General features: G+C 53.4%; 1 protein-coding gene across 2 annotated transcripts in view; it reads left to right on the top strand.

The window, feature by feature from the left end:
- The window catches only part of SLC12A5 (solute carrier family 12 member 5), a 77,884-nt gene that overhangs the window by 57,178 nt on the left and 3,461 nt on the right, over positions 1–17,245 (top strand). The window contains exons 19-24 of one of the 2 annotated variants that reach the window (XM_075011342.1): positions 10,031–10,162; positions 10,432–10,539; positions 10,891–11,013; positions 11,691–11,878; positions 12,132–12,146; positions 12,996–13,129. In XM_075011342.1, coding sequence (XP_074867443.1) covers positions 10,031–10,162; positions 10,432–10,539; positions 10,891–11,013; positions 11,691–11,878; positions 12,132–12,146; positions 12,996–13,129 — 700 coding nt within the window. The remainder of the gene's footprint in view (positions 1–10,030; positions 10,163–10,431; positions 10,540–10,890; positions 11,014–11,690; positions 11,879–12,131; positions 12,147–12,995; positions 13,130–17,245) is intronic. The other variant, XM_075011343.1, reaches the window with a different exon arrangement.

The raw sequence follows: 17,245 nt of genomic DNA, 5'->3' as shown, positions 1-17,245 counted from the left end.
GTGTACATCTAGTTTTTCATGGTAGCTCTTTACTCACTCCTTCCCCGCAGATGGCTGCCCTCCACCTGCCCATACTGCATTGTCTAGGACTGTTGTGTGGGAGCTGTCCTCATCCGTGAAGACTGAGGCAAAAAACGCAATGAGTACTTCAGGTTTTCTTACATCATCTGTCACTAGGTTACCTCTATCACCCAGTAACAGCCCCACACCTTCCCTGATAACCCTCTTCTTGTTAACATACCTGTAGAAACCTCTCTTGTTACTTTTCACATCCCTTGCCAGCTGCAGTTCCAATTGTGCTTTCACTTTCCTGATTACTGCCCGGCGTTCTCCAGCCGTATGTTTATACTCCTCCTTAGTCAACTGTCCATGTTTCCATTTCCTATACACATCCTTTTTGAATTTAAGCTGACTAAGGATTTCCCTGTTAAGCCAAGCTGGGTGCCTACCATGTTTGCATTTTTTACTGTGCAGCGGGATGGTTTGTTCCTGTGCCATCAGTAAGACTTCTTTAAAATACTGCCAGTTCTCTCGAACTCTCTTCCTCTTCATCTTTGTTTCCCAGGGGATTCTGCTCATCAGTTCTCTCGGGCAGTTGAAGTCTGCTCTTTTGAAATCAAGGGTCTGTAAATTACTGCTCACCCTTCTTCCTTTTGTCAGAATCCTGAAATCTACGATCTCACGGTCACTGCAGCCCAGGTTGCCACCCACTTCTATTTCTCCTGCAGGTCAAGTTGTGCACGGTTGCTGGTCAGTTCCTTCAGCACTTGTACCAAGAAGTTATCCCCAACATTTTCTAGAAATTTCCTGGATTGTCTGTGTGCTGCTGTATTGGTCTCCCAACAAATGCCCGGATGACTAACGTCTCCCATGAGAACCAGGGCCTGTGATTTGGAAGCTTCTCTTAGTTGTTTGAAGAAATCCTCATCTACCTCATCTCCCTGACCTGGCGGCCTATAACAGACACCATCTACAACATCACCTCTGTTACTTCCGCCTCTGAGCTTAACCCAAAGACACTCAACTGGCTTTTCTCCCTCCTTAGACTGGAGCTCTGAGCAATCACACTGCTCCCTCACACAGAGCGCAACTCCTCCTCCTTTTCTCCCGTCTGTCCTTCCTAAACGGTTTATAACCCTCCATGACCGTGCTCCAGTTATGTGACTCGTCCCACCAAGTCTCCATTATTCCAACCACCTCATACTTCTTTGACTGTGCCAGGGCCTTGAATTCTTCCTATTTGTTCCCCAGGCTTCTTGCATTTATGTACAGATGTGATACAGTGGGGGATACGTGTGTGTACAGGAGTGGCTCACAGAGGGTGTGGGGCTCCTGAGGAGGGTAACCCAGGCGACCAGGTGATACCTCTGGGCTGCAGACAAAGCGGGAGGTGGAGCCTGAGGGGTTTGAATTGTAACTGGGAGTTGGGAAGCAGTGAGTCTGGGCTGGGAGACAGAGAGACAATGGAGGGGGCAAGACCCCAGCTCCAGGGGCCTCTTGGGGTCTACTCTCCCCTGCATGGATTGGACTGGCTGTCTCTGATTGCTGCACTGGCTCCTCTGTAAGACGCTGTGCCCAGCCAGCTAATAAACCCGCTGTTCTCCTGCTGAGTGAGAGTTACTCCTGCCTGCAGATGGGATGCAGAGCTTGGGAACCTCTGAACCCCATCACACTGGTGTCAGAAGTGGGATGTGCTGCACCCTGAGGATGGAGCATCCAGCAGTAAGTGACGGGGGCCCAGGAGGAAGAAGGGGTCCAGTAAGACCCAGGTGTGCCGACGGGCAGTGAGATGCAGTTCCCCAAGGCAGAGGGGCCTGTGGCTGAACCCCAGCAACTGCAGTCGTGGTCCTCGAGAGGCGGGTGTCACACCCAAGGAGGGGTTACTCCTGGGAGTCCATTGGAATTGGTCCCAGAAGGCAGAGGGGCCAAGGGCCCAACCCCCCAGGAACAAGTGACCCGCGAGAGGCTGACACGCTGAAGGAGTTCTTCCCAAGAGTGTGTGCTCATGGTCCCTGAGAGTGGGTGTCACAGCAAAGAAGGGGCTCCTCTGGGAGTCTGTTGGAGTTGGTCCCAGAAGACGGAGGGGCCTACGGCCTAACCCCAGGGAACTTGTGACCAGCAAGGAGTCTGGCACACTGAAGGGATTCTTCCAGGAGTCGTGGGGTGAGCGGGCATCGGCCTGTGAGCCTGCAACCACACTCAGCAACTCCGCTGTGAAGTGACAGCACCTGGAAAATGAATCGAGATTAAAGGAGCTGGACAAGGCAGCGTGGATGCGCAGTGGCAGAGCTGAGGGTTAAGGAAACTCCTGCAGAGGTGAGCCCGGATCGGGGCAGGGAACCCTGGACTGCATGGAGCTCTGAACCGAGTGGCCTGCCACAGCTCAAGGAGGGAAGGAGCGATTCCAACCCATTGTCTACAAGTGGCCAGGACAGGGCTGTGAAGAGTTTTCCAGGCCTGGGCCGAGGAAGGTGCCTGTGTGTCTGGGTAGGAAAGCAGCTTGTCCACTGGGAATGGCAAGTTGTCTGTGACAGAAGCTGCCTCACCTTCTGGGCGTGTGTTGAGACCAGCCAGGGGAGCTGGGACAAAGGAGAGAGTGTCTCCAATTGTCTGTCTGTGTTGAACAGCAGCAGCAGCCTGGGGAGAGAGCAGAGCCTGCATTTGAAAAGGTTGCTAAGGAGGAAACTAGTCCATTGTCTGGGGAGTCGGGAACCATCAGGAAAGAGCCTTCCAGGTGTGACTCTGAATCCATCCATGGGGGCTGGAACAGAGGGAGTGGCTCTGGGATGGGCAGTGGTATCCCTGATAAGGACGCTGGTCCTTGGTGCAAGAAAGGTGCTTCTGCTTCTGGGGAAGTGAATCCTTTGTCTGAGCCTGTGGGGGCTCGAGATGGGGCCAAGATCCCAGAGCTGGATCTGAGTGCAGCTGAAGCCCAGCCGGGAAGTGGGCCGACCTCTGTGTCTCTCAGGGAGGATGATGCTTTAACTCGGTTTGATCCAGGTAATAGCATCAGGGAATCCCAGAGACCAGATGATTCTGGTGCTTGTTCTTTGCCTGGTGTTGAGGTGTTACTGGGAGGGGTGAGAGGACTCTGTCCGACCAGAGTCATCCTCCAGCCAGGACACAGGAAGAGCAGACTGGCAATGGAGTTATGCTGCCTGATGAAGATAAAGAAGCTGGTAGCAGAAGGGAGAGAAGTGATCCTTGATGTAGGTGAAACCCAGGAGTTGGTTGTGGCTCCAGGGAGCAGTGCTCCCGTGGAGCCAGACAAGGGTGAGTTGTTGTTTGGGGGAGCTCTTGAGGGAGAGAATTTCCCTGAAACTTTTCCTGAGCAATCTGTGGCGATGGCAGAAAATGGGAGGAGGGGAGGAGAGTGAACAGGAAAGGTGCTTGTCTGGAAGAGCCAGAGCAGCCCTTTGCCAGTGGAGAAAATTGTTTCAGTTCCTGATGGCCAGGACCTGCCTGAGTGTGAAATCACTGGCTGTGCTCTGCAAGGGTCCAAAGCAGGCAGGGTGAAGGTTTCTCAGGAACTGGAAGTTGGTCCAAGTAAAGTAAAAGCTGTAAGGGAATGTGAGCAGCCCTGTGATAACCAGGTGACTGGGTGTGACCAGCGTACTGGGAGTGTGGTCCTGAGCCTGGTCACTTGCATGAGAGTGCCAGCAATTCTCCATCTCCAGATGCTGGGAACGCTTGTATTCTTGTGATGGACTCCACTTCTGATTCCATGGGGAGGCGGAAGTTGGAGGTGGAAGGACAAAGGAGCTGTGGGCCTGGTGGGCCAGTAAGGGATAAACAGGGATTGCTTCAGTAGGGAGTCCTACTGGACTGCTTTTTTGGATTCCTTCATGTGGATTCTGAGTCTGGGCTGGGAGAGAGAGAGACAAAGGAGGGGGCAAGGCCCTGGCTCAGGGGGGACCCCTTGGGGGCCTCCTCTCCCCAGCATGGATGGGACTGGCTGTCTCTGCCGGCTGCATTGACTCCTCTGTATGATGCCGTGTCCTGTCAGCTAATAGACCTGCTGTTCTCCTGCTGTGTGAGAGTCACTCCTGCCTGCGGATGGTGGGGGGCAGAGCTTGGGGACCCCCGAGCCCCAGTACAACAAGCACCTTAGAGAAGTGGCCGATTGGCCCCCTTTCTCCTCTTAACCCAGGAAACCTGCTTGATTTTTCCCTCCTCCTTACCCGCTTACCTCAGGGCTTGTGTCACCATCCCCTGATGAACCTAGTTTAAAGCTCTGCTCACTAGGTTTGAAAGCCTGCCCACAAAGATGCTCTTTCCTCTGTTCCTTAGGTGGATTCCATCTCTTCCCAGCAATCCCTGTTCATGAAAGAGAATCCCATGGTCAAAGAAACCAAATTCCTCTCTGTGACACCACCTACGCAACCCGCATTTACCTCTGCTATTCGACGACCTCTACCCAGACCCCTTCCTTCCACAGGGAGGATGGACAGGACCACCACTTGTGCACCATATTTCTTGATCTTCCTTCCTAGGGTTACGCAGTCTGCCATGATCTCGTCAAGGTCACTCTGGGCCGTATCATTGGTTCCTGCATAGAGAAGTAGGAAGGGGTAATAGTCTACAGGTTTGACAATTTTTGGCAGAGACTCTGTAACAGCCTGGATTCTAGCTCCCGGCAAGCAGCAAACTTGCTGGGATTCTAGGTCCAGACAGCAGATGGATAACTCTGTCACTCTTAGGAGGGAGTCCCCGACCACCACCACCCGTCTTCTTCTCTTAGGGGTGGGGGTCATAGAAACTGTATCCCTAGGACTGCACATCCCAGGCCTTAGAAACCCTGGGGTCTCCTTCTGATCCATTCCCTGTGAGGCATCAGCCCCAGCTACTTCAACCGTATCACCTCTGCAGAGAGGCTGAACGCAGTTACCTAACTCCACTGGAATTGGAGAGACCTGAATTGGTTTTCTCCTCCTGGAGGTGACATGCTTCCAGCTCTACTCTTTGTCTTGAGCAGCCTGCTGTTCCTGCAGTGTCATCTGGTGCCTTCTATCCAGAAAGTCTTCGCCTTCTCTGATGGACCTGAGGGTTGATATTTGGGCCTCAGGTCCTCTAACCTTCTCTTCCAAAATGGCTACCAGCTTGCACATGGTACATACAAAATTCTTTCTATCGTCCGGGAGGAAAACAAACGTGGAACATTCCATGCAGGTCACAACATCAGACAACAACTCCCCAGACCATTTCTCTGCACTGAGATACTAACCAGTCCTAATGCACAGTACCAGTGCTATTACATAATTCCCCAGACCCACTCCCTGCACTGAGTTTCCAACCAGTCCTAGGGCATGGAACCAGCACTATATAACCGCCCAGACCAACCCGCTGCACTGAGTTACTGAGCAGTCCTAGGGCACCATACCAGCAGTATATCACTGCCTAAACACATCCCGTGCACTGAGTTACTAGTCAGTTGTAACACACAGTGTGAGCGCTGTATAACTACCCCAACCCTGCCCCTGCACTGAGTTACTAACCAATCCTAGCACATGATACCAGAGATATATAACCGCTGAGACCCATCCCCTGCACTGAGTTACTAACCAGTCATAAAGCCCGTACCATAGATAGATAGATAGATAGATAGTTAGATAGATAAAAGCATCCAGACTCACCCCCTGCAACTCCCACTGAGTTACTAACCAGTGCTAATGTGCCATACCCAAGATACCTAATAGCTCAGATCCGCCTCCTGCATTGAGTTATGAACACGTCCTAATGCACGTTACCAGAGTATAACTCCCCAGACACCCCCCTGCCCGGAGTTACTAACCAGTGCTAACGTACTGTACCACAGTTACCTAAATGCCCAGACCTATCCCGTGCACTGAGTTACTAACTAGTCATAAAGCACCATACCAGAGCTATCCAACTGACCAGACCCACCGTGATAGAACAGGGTTTCTGCGTACAGCTAGAGAACTCAATCCTGGGTACTTTTGCTTGAAATCCGGGCTACTCAGAGCGGCAGGCTGGGATTTCCTGCTTAGTGAGGCAAATCCCACCAGTCACAACAGCACCTCCACCAGCCCCACTGGGCAGCCAGAAGCCACACAAGCAAATCCACAGATTTCTCAGCTGCTGCACCAGCCCAGACAACAACCCCTGAATTCAGGTGAGCTGTTATTAAACCTGTTTCACTCAACACCACCCAGATTATTCTGGACCTCAAAGCGTCCAGCCCCAGACCTGAGTAAATATATTCTTGGATCTTACCCAAAACAACACGCTCACCATGTTAGATACTCATCGAAGTATCTGAAGATTTATTAATAAAACGAAAGACCAGGACTAGAGAGAAGAATTGTTAAAGCCATACTTCACATCCGTCAGTTGCAGATATTGATGCACCAGCGATGCGATTTGCTGACTCGTGAAAGTCTCTGAAAGTTCTTTTCAGGTTACACCGATTCAATTGTCAGAGCATTGTTGATTCAGCCCGCCAGCGTCCACATGCTGGCCCATGGAACCTTGGAGACCAAAAGACAAAGGATCCAAGATGGACACGGTTAAGTCCACAGCATTGTTCTCTCCTCTGTTCAGGGAACAAGCCCTTTCTTTTTCCCCTAGTCCACTGAGGGTTTGCCCTCACCAAACCCAAGTGAGCTGTTGTGGCAAACTGCCATTGGATGAATCCCAGGAGACAGCCTTAATTTCTGAGCTGGGCCTGTTCCTTTGATTCAGTCCAGCTCACCTGACCATTGGGCTGCATCTCGTTGAAAAGACCCAAGTGTCTGAAATGCAGATTCAACGTCTGAGCCTTTGTTCTTCGTCCATTCGTCCTGGCTGGCGCTGAGTTCACACTTTCTGCAGCGAAGCTTCGCACTCAAACATTTTCTAACACAGCTACAGAGCTAAAATCTGTAACGTTAACTACAGGCACACAAGTAGCACTCACAGACTAGGGCATCATCAGCTTTCCTTAGACACCTCACATGGCCCCCAGCACAACATTTGGGCCAATAGCCACAGTGGGCATCAAAATGGCTTCCAGAACCAATGTAAAAATCTGGTCAGATGACACCCACCGACTGTAGTGAGTTACTAGTCAGTTCTAATGAGCAGTACTAGAGTTATCTCAGCGCTGAGGCCCACCCCTTCCAGTGAGTTAGAACCAGCGCCAACGTACCGTAGCAGTTACCCAACTGCCCGGACCCAGCCTGTTCACTCTCCTCCACTCCACCTAGAAGAAGAGATGAGCCCCAGACAGAAACCACTGAGAGCCAGAGGGTGATCCTGGAGCCAGCCGGGGGCCAATGGGGACGGTAGCACTAGCTCAGCCCATTTCATAGAGCTAGCGACTGAGCCCCAGGGCCATGTCGGAGAAGAGGCTGTTCTACGTTGTTCCTTGCCTGGTGAGTGCAGCCATTGGCACAGGCTCTGCTTCTAACAGCCTGGAGTTTCACAATTGTAATCGGTCATGGCGTGGGAGCCATGTCAGTCTGTATCGGCACAAAACGAACAAGCAGTCATGGAGCACCTCAAAGACTACAAATGGTGTGTTAGGTGATGAGCTTTGTGGGCAGAGCAGCAGGGGGTGCTCAGAGTGAACCAACAGGACGAACGTGGAACAGAGAGAGAAAACAACAAACAAACGCTTTTCATTTGCTGCTGTGTCAGTTACGTGCTTGTTGTGCCAGTTCGTTCCCAGCACTGCTTCTGCTCTGAGGAAGCGGCTCTGCCCCACGAACGCTCATCACCTAATAAATCGGTTTGTTAGTCGTCACAGCGCTACAGGACTGCTGGCTTGGTTTATAATGGTGATCAGTTTAGGAGGAGTGTGGTGGTGACTCCTTGGGTTTCAGCTCTCAGCCACTGCTCTCAGTCTGGCTGCAGATGGAGGCCTTAGGCTTGGTGTCTTCCAACAGGGCTAGAGAGCAGGGCCCCTAGTACCAGCACAGGAATCCCTGCCATGCAGGAGTCTTTTCCTGCTGTCCGCGTCAGTGAGGTGATAGTGCTGTGGCCAGCCAGGGCCTCCCATTCTGGAACTCGGCAGCTGGGCGAGCAGTGTGCCCTGCCCATTTTTGCTGATTGGGAGCTGAGTGCCAGTGTTGCTTGGCCGTGCCTCAGTTTCCCCACCTTTGGACAGTATCTCAGCCCTGCTCCACCAACAGCAAGTTGCTGCCCCGCTGTGAGGGCAGGGTGCAGGGGAGCTCTCCGGCTCTGGGAAGAAGCTCAGACAGTGTCTGGCCAGCGGGGAAGATTTTCCCATCAGCTCCACTGCAGGGATTCTGCATCTCATCCTCTGTGCCCCTGCTTGGGCCCCACCTCAGGCTGCTCCATGCTACAGGCCCTGTGAATGGGCTACGCCCTTGCAAGAGGGTGGAGAACAGAGGCTGCCCATTGTACACACAGGGACACTGTCTCACACGGGCCGGGCAGCTAGCAGCCCCTGGGGCAGGGCCTTTACCTGTGTCAGTGGTCCTAGTTAAAGGACATGCTGTCCAGCTGTGGGCAGCGGGCCCCTTATGCAACCTGCCTGCAGGTCTCACACCTTGGCTCTTTGGGGCCCGTGGAGGTGGTCTGGCTGCATCGGCTGCCATTCCGGGTTTGTGTTTCCTCTAATTCCATTTCTGGGGTGCCCCACCTGTGACCCCCCCTTGTGCTGAACTCAGCCAGGCCTGCTGCCCCCTGGCTGGCACTGTGCAAAGCCCTAGGCATCCCCTGTTCAGCGGGGGAGCAGAGCTGCTGGAGTAGTTCCTGCAGTGACCCTGCACCGTTAGCGGTTCATGGGACGCCTCTCCCAGCACTGGGCTGATTCCCACATTCACCCCCGGGCATTGGGCACCCGTCACGCTTCCCGAGAGACGGCTGGCGTCAGGCTGCACTGCGCGGCACAGCTGCTTTGATCGGCCCCAGGCCCCGGTGTGCACTCGGGCAGCTCACTTGTGTGCGGAGGGGGCTGTGGAGCTGGTCGGCCCAGCGTGGAGGAAATGGCCACACTTGTGCAGGCTGGGCCCAGCGCCCCTGGGGCAGCAGCTCAGAGCTGGGCCCTCTGAAGAACTGGCCTCCCAGGGTCCCTCCCCACTAGCCTGGTGTAGGGCTCCTGCACTGCCTTGGTCCCAGGCCCACCTGCTGGGGCTGCTGGTGTCCCAGCTGTGCCGCGTATTCCTGCTGGCTCAGTCGGCCGGTTTGTTGCCTCCCCTCTTGGTGCCAGACCTGGGGACTGGGCTATGGGGACGCCCTGTGGGTGCTCCATTGTGACTGCTGCGGTGGCCTCTTGGCCAGCCCAGTTCCCGGCCTGATTGGCCTTCCACAGCCCAGCAGCAGCTGTGCCTCATTTAAGGCTCTCTGCTCAGCACCAGGGCAGGTGCAGCTATGTGATTGGCCGACTGCTCCCGTTGCCTAATCTTGTTCTTATGCCGCACATTCAGTACCCCATTGTCCTGCAGGGCTCCCATGGAGAGGGTGGGTCCCAGGCAGCACATGAGAAGCTGTGCAGAACGCCCGGTTACAGCCCACCTGGCCTCTGTTCTGCACTGGAGCCCAACTGGGTGGCAATGCCATATGGCTTGGGGCAGTGGCCCGCAGACAGCTCGAGTAAAAGTCCCAGACAATTCCCACATTTTACAAACCCCCCAACAAAAATTTGGTTGGATGATCAGGCTGGAATTGAGGGTTCCCCCACCCTGGTGCGATGGCCAGTCTGGGATTGGGGGCTCCCCCGGTGAGATGGCCAGGCTGGGATTGGGGGCTCCCCCCACTGCGATGGCCAGTCTGGGATTGGGGGCTCCCCCGGTGAGAGGGCCAGGCTGGGATTGGGGGCTCCCCCCGCTGCGATGGCCAGTCTGGGATTGGGGGCTCCCCCCGCTGCAATGGCCAGGCTGGGATTGGGGGTTCCTGCATGGTGGGTTTGAGACCCAACCTGGCTGGGAATGGAGCCAAGCTGAGATTCAAGGGCTGTTTCCCCCCATTTGTCAGACTCGCCGGCTGGGATTCGGGGGGCACGAGAGGGTGGGGTCCTTCCACCCCAGCGTGCAGGACAGGCTGCTATTGCTGCTTCCCCCTGCAGGTCTGGCGTAAGTGTAAGATGCGCATCTTCACGGTGGCGCAGATGGATGACAACAGCATCCAGATGAAAAAGGACCTGACAACATTCCTGTACCACCTGCGCATCACGGCCGAGGTGGAAGTGGTGGAGATGGTGAGAGCCCCTGCGTCGTCCAGCCCCTTTCTGGCCCCAGCTTCCTTGGCTGGTGCAGTTGCTTGCAGGAGGGTGGGGAGGGTGGAGCTGCTTCTGCCCAGCACTGGGGTCCCCCAGGATCTGCAGGGGAAGAGCCATCGAGACCCCTTGGCCCTTGTCCACTTCCCAGTGGCCCAGGGCCTGGCTGCTGGGCGCCTGAGCAGCAGGGGGGTGGCTGGGCTGTATGCGCTGAGCCCCTCCCTGGCTGACACTCTGCCCTGTCCCTGCAGCATGAGAGTGACATCTCGGCCTACACCTACGAGAAGACCCTGGTGATGGAGCAGCGCTCACAGATCCTCAAGCAAATGCACCTCACCAAGACCGAGCGGGAGCGAGAGGTACCAGGGCTCCCTGGGCAAGACCCCTCCTGCCCTGGCCCAGGCTGTCTCCCTGCTCCCCAACAGTGGGGCCTGGCAGCCACAGGGAGCTGCAGGTTATTGTGGTGCAGGCGCCGCAGTCAGTGCTGGGTCTGTGCCCCACAGCAGTAACCCCAGCCAGCCCTGAGCCCCTGTCTGCAGTGACCCTTCTGTCCCAGCTGGGCCTGAGCCGCCCCCCTGCAGTGCCCCCCGGCACCCTCTCACCAGGGGCTGGAGTTGCTCAAGCCCACTCCCACCGACACCCCAGCTGGTGCACTCTCCAGGGACCCTGGGCCTGCGGCGCGACCCCCATCTCCTCTCCTCCCCATGCAGATCCAGAGTATCACAGATGAGTCACGCGGCTCCATCCGGCGGAAGAACCCCGCCAACACCCGCTTGCGGCTGAGCGTCCCGGAGGAGCAGGTGGGCGACAGCGAGGAGAAGCCTGAGGAGGAGGTGAGGCTGGGGGCCAAGTGCCACCTGTAGGGAGCTGGAGGCTGACGCTGCACAATGGGGGAGAGGGAAGCGTGGGAGGTTTCTCTGGAGGTTTCTAAGTCCTGGCTTGGCAGGGTCCGGGCTGGGATGACCTAGTGGGGTTGATCCTGCTTGGGGTAGAGGGCTGGACTAGGTGACCTCCCGAGGTCCCTTCCAGCCCTGTGGTGCTGTGCGGTGGAGGGCCACGGAGCGCCCTGGCATCAGTGAGCAGCGGGGGGGCTGAGTGCTGCAGGGCGGGGGGTACCCACAGCATGCACAACAGGAGCGGCTGCTTTCCTGGCGGGGCACAACCACGCACTGCTTGGTGCATGCAACAGAATTGTGTCTGCCCACGGACAGAAGGAAATCACAGGGGCCCTCGCTGGGGAGAGGTGGTGGGACAGAGGAGCGCGTGCTGGGGGCTGAGGGACGACAGGACCCAGCCTGAGTGTGGCTTCCTGGGGTGCTCCACCCCCACCAAACTCTCTCAGCTCCCACTGGCTGGTGTCTGGCCGAAGAGAGCTGAGAGCACCTGATGTTCTCCCTCCCAGCCACAGGAGCTGGCTGGTCGGGCCGGACTGGCCCCCGGGCCGCAGTTTGCCCAGCCCTGTGCAAAGCCTGCTCTGGCCCCCCCCGCCCCCTGCCCTCCCACTGCGCAGGTGCAGCTCATCCACGACAAGAGCGTCACAGCCTTTGCGAGCAGCCCCCAGTCGCCCAGCGACGAGCCCGAGACAGCCCCCGAGAAGGTGCATCTCACCTGGACCAAGGAGAAGTCGGTTGCAGAGAAGAACAAGAGTAAGAGCCCTGTCAGCCCTGAAAGCATCAAGGATTTCTTCAGCATGAAGCCGTAAGTGGCCCTCACCCTCCTCCGCTGGCCCTGGTCAGCCACCAGCCCGTGGCGGGGCCAGCAGCTTGCACTGGGCTGGGGAGCTCCCAGCAGGGCTCGGCCATATGGCTCAGAGCAGCACTGGGGAGGGGGGAGAAGGGCAGGTACCCGCTGCGCCTGGGTGGGGCTGGGCGGGCGGGCGAACAGGGCGGTGCTGACGAGCTCTCTCTCTCTCTCTCTCTCTCTCTCTCGCTTTTCCCCGTGCTGCCGGCAGGGAGTGGGAGACCCTGTAAGTCTGTGTGGTGTGTGACCTATGTCCCTGTGTGGGGGAGGCTGCCAGACACTGAGCCCCCGCCCCCCCTCCCCTGGGGCGGAGGCTCTCTCGCTGTGCCAGGCGTCTGGGGAACAGCGGCTGGAGCCACGGATCTCAGCTCCGCAAGCTCTAGCCTCCCGACTCCGGCACAGGAAAAAGCCTGCACCTGCCTGGCTGGGCGTGCTCAGCGCCCCGGGGTGGGCTTGCGGTAGTGCCAGAGGCCCCGAGGCAAGTGCTGTCTTGGGCACCTCTGGGGAAAAGCAGGAGTGGCTTGTTCTTCACAGACTTCCTCCTTGGGCCTGACACAGCTGTGTGGGTGGGGCCTTCTGTGCCCCTCCCCCCCGACACAGCTGTGTGGGTGGGGCCTTCTGTGCCCCTCCCCCTCCGACACAGCTGTGTGGGTGGGGCCTTCTGTGCCCCTCCCCCCCGACACAGCTGTGTGGGTGGGGCCTTCTGTGCCCCTCCCCCCCGACACAGCTGTGTGGGTGGGGCCTTCTGTGCCCCTCCCCCCCGACACAGCTGTGTGGGTGGGGCCTTCTGTGCCCCTCCCCGTCCGACACAGCTGTGTGGGTGGGGCCTTCTGTGCCCCTCCCCGTCCGACACAGCTGTGTGGGTGGGGCCTTCTGTGCCCCTCCCCCTCCGACACAGCTGTGTGGGTGGGGCCTTCTGTGCCCCTCCCCCTCCGACACAGCTGTGTGGGTGGGGCCTTCTGTGCCCCTCCCCCCTCCGACACAGCTGTGTGGGTGGGGCCTTCTGTGCCTCTCTCCCCAGTTGTAAGGGTGTAGCCTCTGCCCCACCCCCTGAGCCTGCCAATCTCTCCTCCAGGAACCAGTCCAACGTGCGACGGATGCACACAGCTGTCAAGCTTAATGAGGTCATTGTGAAGAAGTCGCAGGATGCCAAGCTGGTCCTGCTGAATATGCCAGGCCCACCCCGCAACCGGAAGGGGGATGAGAACTGTATCCTTTGGCAGGTGGCTGGGCATTTCTCTGCAATGGCCTTCTCAGCCTCCAGTGCTCCTTTAGCCTCTCACTCATCCAGTGGCCCACTGCTTGTTTACCAGCTTTCTGCTTCTGATGTACAGTAAATCCTTGAGTTACGATCATAAAAACAGCTACACTGTGTCAGACCACAGGCCCGTCAAGTCCAGTGTCCTGTCTCCTGACAGTGGCCAGTTCCAGGTGCCCCAGAGGGAATGAACAGGCCAGGTAATCACCAAGTGATCAACTCCCTGCCGCCCATTTCCAGCCTCTTGCAAACAGGCGAGGGACACTGTCCATGCCCATCCTGGCTAACAGCCATTGATGGACCTGTCCCCCATGAAGATATCTAGTTCTTTTTTAAACTCTGCTATTGTCTTGGCCTTCACAACATCCTCTGACAAGGAGTTCCACAGGTTAACTGTGCGTTGTGTGAAAAAATATTTCCTATTGTTGGTTTTAAACCTGCTGCTGATTAATTTCATTTGGTGACCCCCTACTTCTTGTGTTGTGAGAAGGAGTAAATCCTTATCTATTTTCTCCACACCAGTCAGATTGGCATAGAAAGTACGCTTATTAAACTTGCAGATGATACCAAGCTGGGAGGGGTTGCGACTACTTTGGAGGACAGGGTCATAATTCAAAATGATCTGGAAGAATTGGAGAAATGGTCTGAGGTCAACAGGATGAAGTTTAATAAGGACAAATGTAAAGTGCTCCACTTAGGAAGGAACAATCAGTTTTACATATACAGAATGGGGAGAGACTGTCTAGGAATGAGTACAGCAGAAAGGGATCTAGGGATCATAGTGGACCACAAGCTAAATATGTGTCAGCAGTGTGATGCTGTTGCAAAAAAAGCAAACGTGATTCTGGGATGGGGCGTTAACAGGTGTGTTGTGAACAAGACACGAGAAGTCATTCTTCCGCTCTACTCTGCGCTGGTTAAGCCTCAGCTGGAGTATTGTGTCCAGTTCTGGGCACCGCACTTCAAAAAAGATGTGGAGAAACTAGAGAGGGTCCAGAAAAGAGCAACGAGAATGATTAAAGGTCTAGAGAACGTGACCTATGAAAAAAGGTTGAAAGAATTGGGCTTGTTTAGTTTGGAACAGAGAAGATTGAGGGGAGACATGATAGCGGTTTTCAGGTATCTAAAAGGGAGTGATAAGGAGGAAGGAGAAAACTTGTTCTTCTTGGCCTCTGAGGATAGAACAAGAGGCAATGGACTTAAGCTGCAGCAAGGGACGTTTAGGTTGGACATTAGGAAAAAGTTCCTAACTGTCAGGGTGGTCAAACAGTAGAATAAATTGCCAAGGGAGGTTGTGGAATCTCCATCGCTGGAGATATTTAAGAACAGGTTAGGTAGATGTCTATCAGGGATGGTTTAGACAGTACTTGGTCCTGCCATTGGGGCAGGGGGCTGGACTCGATGGCCTCTTGAGGTCCCTTCCAGTCCTAGTGTTCTATGATTCTATGATTTTATAGACCTCTGTCTTATCTCACCTTAATCGTCTTTTTTCCAAACTAAAAGTCCCAGTCTTATTAATCTCTCCTCATATGGCAGATGCTAGATAACCTTAGTCATTTTTGTTGCCCTTTTCTGAACCTTTTCCAATTCCCATATATCTTTCTTGAGATGGGGCGACCACATCTGTACACAATATTCTGGATGTGGGCATACCATGGATTTATATTGAGGTAATAGGACATATTCTATCTTATTGTCTATTCCTGTCTTAATGATTCCCAACATTTTGATAGCTTTTTTGAGTGCCGCTGCACATTGAGTGGATGTCTTCAGAGAACCATCCACAATGACTCCATGATCTCTTTCTTTAGTGGTAACAGCCAAGTCAGACCCCATCATTTTATATGTATAGTTGGGATTATATTTTTCAAAGCGCATTACTTTGCATTAATCAACAATGAATTTCATCTGCCATTTTGTTGCCCAATCACCCAGTTTATTAAGATCCTTTTGTAGCTCTTCATGGTCTGCTTGGGACTTAACTATTTGCAGTAGTTTTGTGTCATCTGCAAATTTTGCCACCTTACTGTTTATCCCTTGTTTCAGATCATTTATGTATGTGTTGAATAGGTCTGGTCCCAGCACAGACCACTGGGGGACACCACTATTTACCTCTCTCCATTCTGAAAACTGACCATTTATTCCTACCCTTTGTTTCCAGTCTTTTTGCCACTTACCAATCCAAGAGAGGACCTTCCCTCTTATCCCATGACAGTTAACTTTGCTTAAGAGCCTTCGGTGAGGGACCTTGTCAAGACTTTCTGAAATCTACGTACACTACATCCACAGAATCCCCCCTGTCCACAAGCTTGTTGACCCTTTCAAAAAAATTCTAATAGATTGGTGGGGCATGACTTCGGTTTGCAAAAGCTGTGTTGACTCTTCCCCAACAAATTATGTTCATTGATGTGTCTGACAGTTCTGTTCTTTACTAGAGTTTCAATCAGTCTGCCCACTACTGAAGTCAGACTGACTGGCCTGTAGTTGCCAGGATCACTTCTGGAGCCCTTTTTAAAGATTGGCATCACATTAGCTATCCTTCAGTCATCTGGAACAGATGCTGATTTAAATGACAGGTTACAAACCTATAGTTAGTAGTTCTGCAATTTCACTTTTGAGTTCCTGCAGAATTCTTGGGTGAATACCATCTCCCCGGTGACTTACTACTGTTTAGTTTTATCAATTTGTTCCAACACCTCTTCTAATGACACCTCAATTTGAGACAGTTCATCAGATTTGTTACCTGAAGAGAATTGCTCAGGTTTGGGAATCTCCCTCACATCCTCAGCCGTGAAGACGGATGCAAAGAAATCATTTAGTTTCTCTGAAATGGCCTTGTCAGCCTTGAGTGCTCCTTTAGCATCTCAATCATCCATTGGCCCTACTTGTTGGTTAGCAGCTTGCTGCTCTGATGTACTTAAACATTTTTTTGCTGTTACTTTTTGAGACTCTGGCTGGCTGCTCTGCAAAATCTCTTTTGGCCTTCCCAATTATATTTGTACACTTCACTTGGCAGAGTTTATGTTCCTTTCTATTTACCTCACTAGGATTTAACTTCCATTTTTTTAAAGCATTCCTTTTTGGCTCTCACTGCCTCTTTTACTTTATTGTTTAACCACGGTGGCACTTTTTGGTTCTCTTACAATGGTTCCTAAATTGGGGTATACATTTAAGTTGAGCCTCTATTTTGGTGTCTTTAAAAAGTTTCTATGCAGCTTGCAGGGATTTCACTTTAGGTGCTGTAGCTTTTAATTTCCTTTTAACTAACTCACTCATTTTTAAAACAAAAAGCAGTCAAGTAGCACTTTAAAGACTAGCAAAATGGTTTATTAGGTGAGCTTTCGTGGGACAGACCCACTTCTTCAGACCACAGCCAGACCAGAACAGACTCAATATTTAAGACACAGAGAACCAAAAACAGTAAGCAAGGAGGACAAATCAGAAAAAGATAATCAAGGTGAGCAAATCAGAGAGTGGAGGGGTGGGGGGGAAAGTCAAGAATTTGCTCACCTTGATTATCTTTTTCTGATTTGTCCTCCTTGCTTACTGTTTTTGGTTCTCTGTGTCTTAAATATTGAGTCTGTTCCGGTCTGGCTGTGGTCTGAAGAAGTGGGTCTGTCCCACGAAAGCTCACCTAATAAACCATTTTGCTAGTCTTTAAAGTGCTACTTGACTGCTTTTTGTTTTGATAGTGTGTAGACTAGCACGGCTTCCTCTCTGTTACTATTCATCACTCATTTTTGTGTAATCCTCCTTCTGAAATTAAATACTACAGTCTTGGGCCGCTGTATATTTTCCCAACCACAGGAATGTTAAATTTAATTATATTATGGTCACTATTACCAAGCGGTCCAGAAATATTCACCTCTTGGCCCAGATGCTGTGCTCCACTTAGGACTAAATCCAGAACTGCCTCTCTTGTGGGTTCCAGGACTAGCTGCTGCAAGAAGCAGTCATTTAAGGTGTCAAGAAACTTTACTTCAGCTTCCCGTCCTGAGGTGACATGTACCCAGTCTATGTGGGGGCAGTTGAAATCCCCCATTATTATTGGGTATTTTATTTTGATA

Source organism: Carettochelys insculpta, chromosome 17, assembly GCF_033958435.1.
Source record: "Carettochelys insculpta isolate YL-2023 chromosome 17, ASM3395843v1, whole genome shotgun sequence".
Classification (NCBI taxonomy): domain Eukaryota; kingdom Metazoa; phylum Chordata; order Testudines; family Carettochelyidae; genus Carettochelys; species Carettochelys insculpta.
Note: the sequence above shows the minus strand (reverse complement) of the source record. Positions and strands in the feature narration are given on the sequence as shown.